The sequence below is a fragment of the Manacus candei genome, unplaced genomic scaffold (assembly GCF_025592945.1).
Source record: "Manacus candei isolate 608988 ecotype Guabito, Panama unplaced genomic scaffold, ASM2559294v1 h1tg000336l, whole genome shotgun sequence".
Taxonomy (NCBI): Eukaryota; Metazoa; Chordata; class Aves; order Passeriformes; family Pipridae; genus Manacus; species Manacus candei.
In genome coordinates this window covers 1-12,582 of record NW_026138384.1, presented here as the reverse complement: position 1 = coordinate 12,582, position 12,582 = coordinate 1, and the positions used below count along the sequence as shown (strand labels likewise).

Below are 12,582 nucleotides of genomic sequence, written 5' to 3'. Positions count from 1 at the left end.
GAGCGATGGGGGCGTGGCTCCAGAGGATAATCGGGCGGGAAAAGCGCGAGGCGGGCGCTGATTGGTCGGGAAGCAGAGGAGGCGTGGCTTCGTGAGGGAGATCGCAGGTGAAAAGGGCGGGAAGAGCGCCAGGCGGGTGCCTATTGGTTGGGATTCAGAGAGGGCGTGGCTTTGTGAGGGGAGAGGGGCGTGGTCAGCGGAGCCAGTCGAGCGCTGATTAACCGCCCGTGCGCCGGGAGGCGGGGCCTCACGCGGAAGACGCGCGCTGATTGGCCGTCCGCTCCGGGGAGGGCGGAGCCTCACCCCTCTCCCCCTTTTCGGTGGGCGGGGCCGCGTCGTGGCCGGAACCGGAAGTGCCGCAGTGCCAACATGGCGGCGCCGGCGGCGGCGGGGGACGGGGGCGGCTCCGTCGGCACCGCCGGGCCCACGAACGGTGAGAGCGGGACGGGACCGGGGGGCGCGGGGGGTCGTCACGGGGGAGCGTGGGGGACCGTCACGGGGGGGCTGTGGGGCGGGGAGGGGAGTGGAAAACGGGAGGCGACCGGAGAGGGCTCCGGGAGGGCCTCAGGGGCCCCTTGGGGAGGGACCATTGGGGTGGGGAAAGGCAGGGGAGGGGTCCCGGGGGATGGAGGAGGGGGTGCAGTGGGGGCTGGGGAGGGTCCGGGGGTCCCAAAATCCTTCGGGGGGTCTCAGGGAGGGGGGTCTCGGGGGTCTGGGGAGCGATGGAGGGCTCGGGGGGGGTCTGGGGATCCCAAAGTCTTTCTTGGGGGTCCTGGGGGCGGGATGTCTGTGGGTCCCGGGGGGGGTCGGGCAGTGTTTGGGGGTCCCGGGGGGTGGTGTCTGGGGGTCCCAGCATCGTTCTGGGGGTGCCAGGGGGGGTCAGGAGGGGCTGTGGGGCAGGGCGGGGTTTTGAGGTCCCAGAGCCCTTCTGGGGGCCCTGGAGTGGGTCTGGGGGTCCCATGGGGGGTCTCTAAGTGTCCCCCTGTCCCCCCAGTGTCGTGACGGGTGAAGCCCCCCAGCCTGGGGGTGCTGGGGCTGCAGAACTCAGTAGGGCTTGGGGGGTCCTGCTGTGGGTCTAGGGATCCCATGGTGGGTCTGGGGGTCCCGTGGTCATTCTGGGTGTACCCTGAGGGGTCTCTAAGTGCCCCCCTGTCCCCCCCAGTGTCGTGGCGGGTGAAGCCCCCCAGCCTGGGGTGCTGAGGCTGCAGAACCCAGCAGGGCTCGGGGGGTCCCCGTGATTGTTCTGGGGGTCCTGCTGTGGGTCTGGGGGTCCTGCTGTGGGTCTGGGGTGCCGTGGTCATTCTGGATGTGCTCTGGGGGGGTCTCTAAGTGCCCCCCTGTCCCCCCCAGTGTCGTGGCGGGTGAAGCCCCCCAGCCTGGGGGTGCTGGTGCTGCAGAACCCAACAGGGCTCGGGGGGTCCCGTGGTCGTTCTGGGGTCCCATGGGGGGTCTGGGGGTCCCGTGGTCATTCTGGCTGTGCCCTGGGGGGGTCTCTAAGTGCCCCCCTGTCCCCCCCAGTGTCGTGGCGGGTGAAGTACGCCAGCCTGGGGGTGCTGGTGCTGCAGAACGCGTCGCTGGTGCTGAGCATCCGCTACGTGAGGACCCTGCCCGGGGACAGGTTCCTGCCCAGCACGGCCGTGGTGATGGCTGAGGTGATGAAGGGCAGCGCCTGCCTCCTCCTCCTCCTCATCCAGCACAAAGGTAAGGACAGGACACGGCTCCTGCCTCCTCCTCCTCCTCATCCAGCACAAGGCGTGAGTGCTGGGGACACTGGGGGGGACATTGGGGGACGTGGTTCCTTCCTCCCCCTCATCCAGCACAAGGGTGAGTGTTGGGGACACTGAGGACGCTGGGGGGACATTGGGGGATACTGGGGACATTGGGGACACTGGGGACAGGTTCCTGTCTCCTTCTCCTCATCCAGCACAAGGCTGAGTGCTGGGGACACTGAGGACATTGGGGGGACATTGGGGGATACTGGGGACACTGGGGACATTGGGGACACGGCTCCTGCCTCCTGCTCCTCCTCATCCAGCACAAGGCTGAGTGCTGGGGACACTGGGGGGGACATTGGGGACACTGGGGGGGACTTTGGGACACTGGGGGGGACTTTGGGGACACTGGGGGGGGACATTGGGGACACAGAATCTGTGTTCTCTTGCTTCTCATCTGGCACAGGGGGGAGACATTGGGGACACTGGGGGCACATTGGGGGCACATTATGGACACTGGGGACACCGGGGGGGACACAACCCCTGTCTCCTCACGCCCTGTTTGGGGACAGTCCCTGACCTTTTTTCCTGTGTGGGGACAGTTTGGGGACTTGTGTCCCTCTTTGGGGCCCCCTTGACCCATGTCCCCCCCAGGCAGTGTCCAAGGCCATTTGGGGACACTCTGGGGACAGTGTGGCCCCATGTCCCTTCAGGCTGTGTGTGGCACACGGCAGTGACACTGTCTGGGGACAGTTTGGGGACATTTGGGGCCATTTGGGGACACTGCCCTGTCCCCCCAGGCAGTGTGCGGCAGACGGCGGTGACGCTGTTTGGGGACATTTGGGGATAGTTTGGGGACATTTGGTGACACTGTGCCCTGTCCCCCCAGGCAGTGTCCAGCAGACAGCGGTGATGCTGTTGGGGACATTTGGGGACATTTGGGAACAGTTTGGGGACACTGTGACCTGTTTCCCCCCCAGGCAGTGTCCGGCAGACGGCGGTGATGATGTTTGGGGACATTTGGGGACATTTGGGGACAGTTTGGGGACATTTGGTGACACTGTGCCCTGTGTCCCCCCAGGCAGTGTGCGGCAGACGGCGGTGACGCTGCACGAGGCGGTTTGGGGCCAGTTTGGGGACACCCTGCGCCTGGCCGTGCCCTCCCTCATCTACACCCTGCAGAACAACCTGCAGTACGTGGCCATCTCCAACCTGCCCGCGGCCACCTTCCAGGTGAGGCTGGGGACAGGGGGACAACAGGGGGACAACAGGGGACAGGGGGGGCACTTCAGGGACATTGGGGACAATGGGGCACAAGGGGGGGGACAACAGGGACACAAGGACAGCAGGGACAGGGTGGAATTTCGGGACATTGAAGATCTCAGGGATGTTGGGGACAGCAGGGGACAACAGGGACAAGAGGGGACAGTGGAGACACGGGGGGACAGCAGGGACAGGGTGGCACTTCAGGATGTTGGAGATCTCAGGGACATTGGGGACAGCAGGGGACAGTGGGGACCAGGTGGCATTTCAGGATATTGGAGATGTCAGGGACACTGGGGACAACAAGAGACAAGGGGGGACAACAGGGGCAAGGTGACACTTCAGGGACATTGGAGATCTCAGGGACACTGGGGACACGTGGGGACAGCAGGGACAGGGTGGCACACGAGGACCCTGGGGACACCTGGGGACACGGGGGACAGGGTGGGTGTGGGGCCATCGGGGATCTCAGGGCCATGAGGGGACAGGGTGGCACTTGGGGACACGTGGGGACATCGTGTCCTGGTCCATGGTGGTGGCCCTGTGTCTCTGTCTCCATGTCCCTCTCCCTGTGACAGTGTCCCCATCCCTGTAACGATGTCCCCCCATCCCTGTGTCCTTGTCCTTGTGACAGTGTCCCTGTCCCCATTCCTGTGTTTCTCTCTCACTGTCCTTGTCCCTGTGTCCCCATCTCTGTGACAGTGTCCCTGTCCCTGTGACAATGTCCCTGTCCCTCTGTCCCGCAAGTGATGAACCAGCTGAACATCGTAACCCTGTCCCCATGTCCCTCATGTCCTTGTTTCCCTGTCCCCATGTCCCCGTGTCCCTGTCCCTCTGTCCCCAGGTGACAAACCAGCTGAAGATCCTGTCCCTGTACCCGTGTCCCTGTCCCCTGTTCCCTCTCTGTGTCCCCAGGTGACGTACCAGCTGAAGATCCTGACCACAGCCCTGTTCTCTGTTCTGCTCCTGGGCACGTCGCTGTCCCGGCTGCAGTGGCTGTCCCTGTGTCCCTGTCCCTGTGTCCCTGTCCCTGTGTCCCTGTGTCCCTGTCCCTGTGTCCCTGTCCCTGTGTCCCTGTCCCTGTGTCACTGTCCCTGTGTCCCTGTCCTGTCCCTGTCCCTAACCCTGTCCCCTCTCCTCTCTGTCCCCCCAGGTGACGTACCAGCTGAAGATCCTGACCACAGCCCTGTTCTCTGTCCTCCTCCTGGGCACGTCCCTGTCCCGGCTGCAGTGGCTGTCCCTGTGTCCCTGTCCCCGTGTCCCTGTGTCCCTGTCCCTGTGTCCCTCTGTCCCTGTGTCCCTGTCCCCGTGTCCCTGTGTCCCTGTCCCTGTCCCTAACCCTGTCCCCTCTCTCTCTGTCCCCCCAGGTGACGTACCAGCTGAAGATCCTGACCACAGCCCTGTTCTCTGTCCTCCTCCTGGGCACGTCCCTGTCCCGGCTGCAGTGGCTGTCGCTGGCCCTGCTCTTCGCGGGCGTGGCCCTGGTCCAGGCCGAGGGCGCCCGGGGCGCGGGGGGGCGCGGGGGGGGGCGGCCCTGGCGCCCTCGGTGCCCCCCGAGGGGCCCCCCCAGAGCTACGCCGTGGGGCTGGCGGCCGTGGCCGCCTCCTGCCTGTCCTCGGGCTTCGCCGGCGTCTACTTCGAGCGGCTGCTCAAGCGCTCGGGCGGCTCCATCTGGGTGCGCAACGTGCAGCTGGGCGCCGTGGGCACGGCCGTGGGGCTGGGGCCATGCTGGCCGCCGAGGGCTCCTCCGTGGCCGCCCTGGGCTTCTTCTACGGCTACAACGGCGCCGTGTGGGCCGTGGTGGTGAACCAGGCGGCCGGGGGGCTGCTGGTGGCCGTGGTGGTCCGCTACGCCGACAACATCCTCAAGGGCTTCGCCACCGCCCTGTCCATCGTGGCCTCCACGGCCGCCTCGGCCCAGCTCTTCGGCTTCCGCCCCCGCGGGCCCTTCCTGGCCGGCACCGCCATGGTGCTGGTGGCCGTCTGCCTCTACGGGCGGCCCCGCGGCCACGACAGAGGGGCACACGCCGGGGACAAGTCAGTGGCCGCCTAGGGACGGGCCGGGGGGGGACGGGCCGGGAGCCTGGGGGGGCTGCTGGGGCTTCCTCGGGCGGTGGGGGCTCCGTGGGGCTCCTTAGGGCTGGTGGAGGACCTGCTGGGGCTCGTTAGGTCGTGGGGGCTCGTTAAGGCTCGTTGGGGCTGGTGAAGGATCTGGTGGGGCTCGTTAGGGCTGGTGAAGGACCTGGTGGGGCTCGTTAGGTCGTGGGGGCTTGTTAAGGTTCATTAGGGCTGGTGAAGGACCTGGTGGGGCTCATTAAGGCTCGTTAGGGCTGGTGAAGGACCTGGTTGGGCTCGTTAAGTCATGGGGCTTGTTAAGGCTCGTTAGGGCTGGTGAAGGACCTGGGTGGGGCTCGTTAGATCGTGGGGGCTCGTTAAGGCTCGTTAGGGCTGGTGAAGGATTTGGTGGGGCTTGTTAGGTCATGGGGGCTCGTTAAGGTTCATTAGGGCTGGTGAAGGATCTGGTGGGGCTCGTTAAGGCTCGTTAGGGCTGGTGAAGGACCTGGTGGGGCTCGTTAGATCGTGGGGGCTCGTTAAGGTTCATTAGGGCTGGTGAAGGACCTGGTGGGGCTCGTTAAGGCTTATTAGGGCTGGTGAAGGACCTGGTGGGGCTTGTTAGATTGTGGCGGCTCGTTAAGGCTCGTTAGGGCTGGTGAAGGACCTGGTGGGGCTCGTTAGGTCGTGGGGGCTCGTTGTGGGGCAGAGAACCCACCTCGGGGGGGGCAGCCCTGGGTCTGGGGGCATCCCGTGGTGGGGGCTCGCTGGGGCTTGGCAGGAGGTGCTGGGGGGGCACTGGGGGTCACTGGGGCTCACTGGGGCTCACTGGGAGTCACTGGGGGTCACTGGGATCACTGGGTCACTGGGGCTCACTGGGGGTCACTGGAGTCACCAGGGCTCACTGGGGGTCACTGGGAGTCACTGGGGGTCACTGGGGCTTGCTGGGGGTCACTGGGGCTCACTGGGGGTCACTGGGGGTCACCAGGGCTCACTGGGGGTCACTGGGGTCACTGGGGGTCACTGGGGTCACTGGGGGTCACTGGGGTCACTGGGGGTCACTGGGATCACTGGGGGTCACTGGGGGTCACTGGGGTCCAGGTTTGGGGGTCATCAAGGCTGAGGGGACTCATTAAGGCTCGTTAGGAGCTGGGGGGAGCTGGGTTTGGGGGTCCTGAGGTGGGGGGGACTCATCAGGGGGTGACAGAGGAGCTATTTGGCCTCATTAAATGGCCAGGACTCATTAAGGCTCATTAGGAGATGGAGACCTTGGTCTGGGGGGTCATCAGGTGGTGGGGGCTCATTAAGGCTCATTAGGAGGTGGGGGCTCGTTAAGGCTCCTTGGGCGATGGGGGGCCCAGGTTTTGGGGTCGTCAGGCAGTGGGGACTCATTAAGGGACTCGTTAAGGCTCATTAGGAGGTGGTGGGCTCATTAAGGCTGTTGGGTGATGAAGAAGCTGGTGGGGGGTGGGGGCCCGGGTTTGGGGGTCATCAGGGGGTGGGGACTCATTAAGGCTCATTAAGTGGTGGGGGCTCATTAAGGCTCATTAAGTGGTGGGGGCTCATTAGGGCTCGTTAGGAGGTAGTGGAGGAGCTTGTGGGCTCATTAAGCAGTGGGGACTCATTAAGGCTCATTAGCAGGTGAGGAAGGACCTGATGGGGCTCGTTAGGTCCTGGAGACCCTCATCTGGGGGTTCTTGTGTGGTGGGCTCGTTAATTAAGGCTCATTAAGGCTGATGAGGTGATGAGGGACCTGTGGGGGCTCTTTAATGGGGGGACCCAGATCTTGGGAGCTGGAGACTCATTAAGGGTCATTAATTAGTGGGACTCTGATCTTGGGGGGTCATTAGGTTGTTGGGGGCTCGTTAAGGGTTGTTAATTAGCAGGACCCAAGTTTTTGGGGTCGTTAGGCTGTGGGGGGCCTATTAAGGGTTGTTAATTAGTGGGACCCGGGTTTTGGGGCTCATTAAGGTTCGTTGGGTGATGGGGGACCCTGGGGTGGAGTTTAATGAGCTTAATGAGGTCACTGAGGTTAATGAGGTTAATGGGGCCCATGGGATTAACAAGATCAATGGGTTAATGAGCTTAATGACCTTAATGAGGTCAATGGGTTAATGATTTTAATGAAGTCAGGGGGGTTAATGGGGTTAATGAGGTTCATGGCACTATGGGGGTTAATGAGGTTAATGAGGTCAGTGGGTTAATGAGGTTAACGAGGTCGATGGGTTGGGGATAATGAGGTTAATGAGGTCAATGGGTTAATGAGGTCAGTGGGTTAATGAGGTCAACGAGGTCGATGGGTTGGGGTTAATGAGGTTGGGTTAATGAGGTCAGTGGGTTAATGAGGTCAGTGGGTTAATGAGGTTAACGAGGTTGATGGGTTGGGGTTAATGAGGTTAATGAGGTCAGTGGGTTAATGAGGTTAACGAGGTCAGTGAGTTTAATGAAGGAGCTCCCTGGGGGTCCCGGACCCTTCCTGGGGCATCCCCTCCCCCCCTCCCCTCCCCCCGGCCCCTCCCCCTCCCCGCGGGGGGCGGGGCCGATGTACAGATTTTATAGGGGGGGAGGGGCCGGCGCGTTTTTAATTAACGGCGATTTCGGGGCTAATAAAGGAGGATTTGGTTAACGGCGCCTTCGGGGGAGGGGCACTAACACACTAACACCCTCGGACACCTATGGGGGACCCCCGGGGCCCTACAGAACCCATAGGGACCCCCAGGGCCTTATGGAACCCATAGGGACCCCCTAGGGCCATATAGAATCCATAGGGACCCCCAGGGTCATAGAAACCCCCCCGGGGCTGTATAGAATCCATAGGCACCTCCCAGAACCATAGAAACACCCCCAGGGGCCTTATGGAACCCCCCAGGGCCATAGAAACGCTCCTGGGGCCATATAGGGACCTTCCAGGGCCTTATGGAACCCACAGGGACCCCCTAGGGCCGTATAGAATCCATAGGGATCCCTCAGGGCCCTATGGAACCCATGGGGACCTCTAGTGCCCTATAAGAGAGACCCCCTGGGAGCTCAGAGAACCCATTGGGGCCCCCCCTCCGGGCCATATAGAATCTATAGGGACCCACTCCAGCGCCATAGGGAATTCAAAGGGACGCCCCAGGCCATATAGAACCCATGAGGGACCCTCCCGGGGCCATATGGAATCTATAGGGGATACCCCCACAGACCTTCCCTGGGCCAGAGAGGATCCATAGGAAACCCCCCCCCGGGCTACAGGAACACTGCCAAGGGCCATATAGGATCCATAGGGACACCCCCCAACCCAGGCCATATAGAATCCATAGGGACACCCCCCCAACCCAGAATCCATAGGGGCCCACCCCAGGGCCATAGGGGCTCCACAGGGACCCCACAGGGGGTATAGAGAGACCCCAAAGGGCATAAAGGGGTCCCCTCCAGTCCCCCCCCCTCAGGGGGCCCCTGAGGACCCCCCCCAGGCCGTATGGGATCCATCAGGACCCCTCAGGGCCATACAGGAACTATAGGGATGCCTTCCCCCCAGGGGGTATTGGGGAACCCCCCAAGGCCCTTTAGGATCCATAAAGCCCCCCCCCGGCCCTATAGGATCCATAAAGCCCCCCCCCCGGCCCTATAGGATCCATAGGGGCCCCCCCCCGTGCTCTCTCTCTCTTGCAGGTCTCCCGACAAGGACAAGGGCACCTGATGGCACCGACCGACCCCCCCCCGGCCCTATAGGGACCAGATGGACCCCCAGGTCCCTATAGGAGGCATAACCCCTCCCCCCGGGCTCTATAGGGGCCATATGGGCCCCCTCCACCCCTCTTGGTTCTGTAGGGACCATATGGACCCCCCCCGGGCTCTATAGGGACCCTATGGGACCCCTGGGCTCTATAGAGACCCTATGGGCCCCCCCAGGCTCTATAGAGACCCTATGGGCCCCCCTGGGCCTCTATAGGAACCACATGCCCTCCCCCCACCCCTCCAGTCCCTATAGAGAGTGGACACGCTCCACTCCCCTCCTCAGACCCTATAACACCCATATGGACCCTTCCCTACCCCCCAGTCCCTATAGAGACCATATGGACCCCCCCCCGGCTATAGGGACTGGTCGGACCTCCCTCCCGTCCCTATAGGGGCCATATGGGCCCTCCCCAGTCCCTATAGAGACCATATGGCCCCCCCCGGGCTATAGGGACTGGTGGGACCCGGTCCCTATAGGGGCCGTATGGACCCTCCCGACTGTCGCGTTAAAAATCCCTTTTTTCCCGTGAATTTCGAGGATTTCGGGTCACGTTTCCGCTCGTCCGCCGGGGGGCGCCAAACAACCTCCCAAGAACCCCGCCCCCCCGCGCTCCCATTGGTCGGCGGGCAATGATTGACAGGAAGCACCGGGGGCGGGGCTTTATTGGTGACGGCGCGGGCAGGAACCATAGAGAGGAACTTCCGGCGGGAGGGGGGGGGGGGCGGAGCGGCCGCGCGCGGGGGCCGCCGGGTCCTCCCAGCGCTCCCAGTGCCCTCCCAGCGCTCCCAGTGCCCTCCCAGTCGCTCCCAGTGCCCCCCCGGCCCCTCCCAGGGCCCCCCGCGGGCTCAGCGCAGCAGCCGCGCCAGGAGCCAGCAGCCCAGGGTGACCCAGTGGCTCGCCCAGTGCAGCTCCGACCACTTGCGGATGGTGTAGGACATCCCATAGCCCTGGGGGGGGGGACACAGGGGGTCGGGGGGGCTCTCGAACACCGGGGGGGGGGGGGGTTTGGGCGGATTTGGGGGGTTGGGGCGGGTTTGGGGGGGTTTGAGGGGGGTCCCACCTGCTCCTCCACGGCGTCGTCGGCCCTCCACGTCGAACAGGGCGCCCAGGTAGGAGAGGTGGAACAGGGCCAGGACCCCCAGGGCGCCGTTCAGGGGCTCGCACCCACACGGTCTGGGGGGACCCCCAAACCCTTCAGGGACCCCCCCCAAACTGCCCAAGGGGACCCCCAAACCCTTCAGGGAGCCCTGAACCCCTTCAGGGACCCCCCCAAACCCTTCAAGGACCCCTGAACCCCTTCAGGGGACCCCCCCCAAACTGCCCAGAGACCCCCAACCCTTCAGGGACCCTCCCGAACTACCCAGGGACCCCCAAACCATTCAGGGCCCCCCCTTAAACTGCCCAGGGACCCCCAAACCCTTCAGGGACCCCCAAACCATTCAGGAACCCCCCAACCATTCAGGGACCCTCCTGAACCCCTTCAGGGACCCCCAAAACTGCCCAGGGACCCCCAAACCCTTCAGGGACCCCTGAACGCCTTCAGGGACCCCCCCCTCCAAACTGCCCAGGGACCCCCAACCCCCCCCCCGAGCCCCCCATTGCACTGTTCAGGGCTTGGACCCCCCCAAACTCTTCAGGGATCCCCCAAATGTCCCTGTTCAGGGTCTGGGGGAGCCAAAACACCCTCCAGGGGCCCCAAATCCCACAAACACCCCCCAAACCCCTTCCAGAGACCCCCAACACCCCCCAGACACTCTGCAAATCCCCCAACACCCCCCCAAGCACCCCAAGACTCCCCCCAACCACCCCCCCGGGAACCCACAAATCCCCCCAACAGCCCCCAAGCCCCCCAGGAACCCTAAACCCCCCCAACACCTCTCTAAACACCCCCCCAGGACCACCAACCCCCCCCCAAATCCCCCCAACACCCCATAGAGACCCCGAACCCCCCCCTAAACACCCCCCAGGACCACCAAACCCCCCCAAACACCCCCCTAAACACCCCCAGGACCACCAAATCCCCCCAACACCCCCCAAATCCCCCCAACACCCCTCAAACCCCCCCAAAATCCCCCCAGCCCCCTCCCAAACACCCCCCAGGGACCCCCCTAAACGTCCCCCAACACCCCCCAAACCCCCCCAACACCCCTCAAACCCCCCCAAAATCCCCCCAGCCCCCTCCCAAACACCCCCCAGGGACCCCCCTAAACGTCCCCCAACACCCCCCAAACCCCCCCAACACCCCTCAAACCCCCCCAAAATCCCCCAGCCCCACCCAAACACCCCCCAGGGACCCCGAACACCCCCCTAAACACCCCCCAGGACCACGAAATCCCCCACAAATCCCCCCAAACACCCCCCAGGGACCCCAAACACTCCCCTAAACACCCCCCAGGACCACCAAACCCCCCCCACCCCCCTAAACACCCCCCAGGACCACCAAATCCCCCACAAATCCCCCCAAACACCCCCCAGGGACCCCGAACACCCCCCTAAGCACCCCCCAGGACCACCAAACCCCCCCCCACCCCCCTAAACACCCCCCAGGACCACCAGATCCCCCCAACACCCCTCAACCCCCCCCCAAATCCCCGCAGCCACCTCCCAAACACCCCCCAGGGACCCCCCTAAACACCCCCCAAACCCCCCAACACCCCTCAACCCCCCCGAGCCCCCCCAGCCCCCCCGTCCCCACTGACGTCCTTGTTGCGGTGCGGGCAGCGGGGCGGGCAGCGCTTGGCGAGCACGCAGGCGTCCAGCAGCACGGCCAGGCGCTGCCGCAGCGCTGCGGGAGGGGCGGGGTCAGCGGACACGCCCACCTGGACACGCCCACCCGGCCACGCCCACCCCGGCCACGCCTCTTAAACTGGGTGTGCCCACGTGAGACCACGCCCATCCCTTCGAGCTGGACTTGCCCACTCTGACCACGCCCAGCCAGGCCACGCCCATGCCCCCTAAACTGGACACGCCCACATGGACCACGCCCATTGCCTGACCACACCCCCCAAACGATGTGCCCGTGTGAGGCCACGCCCATTCCTTCAATCTGGACTTGCCCACTCTGACCACGCCCAGCCAGGCCACGCCCATGCCCCCAAACTGGACACACTCAGGTGGACCACGCCCATCGTCTGACCACGCCCACGCCCCCCAACTGGATGTGCCCATGTGAGACCACGCCCATCCCTTCCATCTGGACTCGCCTGAATCTGACCACGCCCACCCAGGCCACGCCCATGCCCCCAAACTGGGCATGCCCACATGGACCACGCCCATTGCCCGACCACGCCCCCCGATGTGCCCGTGTGAGACACGCCCATTCCTTCAATCTGGACTTGCCCAAATCTGACCACGCCCACCCAGGCCACGCCCATGCCCCCAAACTGGCGTGCCCATACAGACCACGCCCATCACCTGGCCACACCCAACCAAGACCACACCCACTACTTTAATCTGGACACGCCCATTCAGGCCACACCCACGGCTTTTAACCTGGACATGCCCATGTGAGACCACGCCCACTCAATCTGGACAGGCCCAACCAGAGGCCACACCCACCAGGTGACCACGCCCACCTGGGACCACACCCATGTCTCTACACTGCTGTGGGGGGGTCAGCATAGACACGCCCACTGCGACCACACCCACGGCAACCTGGACACGCCCACCCAGACCACGCCCCCAACACTGGACACACCCACCCAGACCACGCCCCTTAAACTGGGCACAGCCCCTGAGACCCCGCCCACCCCTCTCAAATGGATGGCCACACCCAGACCACACCCACAGCCTTCAGCAGCCACGCCCACCCAGACTCCACCCCATCCCCCTCACC

General features: G+C 64.4%; 2 protein-coding genes and 1 long non-coding RNA gene across 4 annotated transcripts; 2 read left to right on the top strand and 1 right to left on the bottom strand.

Moving 5' to 3' along the window:
* Positions 1–224: 224 nt before the first annotated feature.
* Positions 225–5,101, top strand: SLC35A2 (solute carrier family 35 member A2). The gene is given in 6 exon segments (XM_051775700.1): positions 225–433; positions 1,519–1,701; positions 2,794–2,945; positions 4,343–4,486; positions 4,489–4,690; positions 4,693–5,101. Coding segments are annotated over 6 exon segments (1,080 nt in total). The 5' UTR covers positions 225–369; the 3' UTR covers positions 5,028–5,101.
* A 1,430-nt stretch (positions 5,102–6,531) lies between these two features.
* On the top strand, positions 6,532–7,652 carry LOC127465197 (uncharacterized). The gene is made up of 2 exons (XR_007901920.1): positions 6,532–7,341; positions 7,390–7,652. It is a non-coding gene; the product is annotated as an uncharacterized LOC127465197 (long non-coding RNA).
* Positions 7,653–9,391: 1,739 nt separating this feature from the next.
* On the bottom strand, positions 9,392–12,444 carry LOC127465196 (uncharacterized). Of its 2 annotated transcripts, none has more exons than XM_051775701.1 (4): positions 12,162–12,444; positions 11,447–11,808; positions 9,808–9,920; positions 9,392–9,694 (listed from the first exon to the last, which is right to left on the bottom strand). In XM_051775701.1, the coding sequence occupies exons 2-4, from the start codon at positions 11,782–11,784 to the stop codon at positions 9,408–9,410; spliced, it is 738 nt and encodes a 245-aa protein (XP_051631661.1). In that variant the 5' UTR covers positions 11,785–11,808; positions 12,162–12,444; the 3' UTR covers positions 9,392–9,407. The 2 variants fall into 2 exon arrangements, with proteins under 2 accessions (XP_051631661.1, XP_051631662.1); XM_051775702.1 differs by having other exon boundaries at positions 11,447–11,738.
* Positions 12,445–12,582: the final 138 nt, after the last annotated feature.

Excerpts from the sequence above, each read along its gene's own strand:
- LOC127465196 (XM_051775701.1), bottom strand. The coding sequence starts at position 11,784 with ATGGGCGTGGCCTCACACGGGCACATCGTTTGGGGGGTGTGGTCAGGC. Across the intron at positions 9,921-11,446 it reads GCCCGCACCGCAACAAGGAC|ACCGTGTGGGTGCGAGCCCC; the intron begins GTCAGTGGGGAC and ends GGGTCCCCCCAG. Across the intron at positions 9,695-9,807 it reads ACGACGCCGTGGAGGAGCAG|GGCTATGGGATGTCCTACAC; the intron begins GTGGGACCCCCC and ends CCCCCCCCCCAG.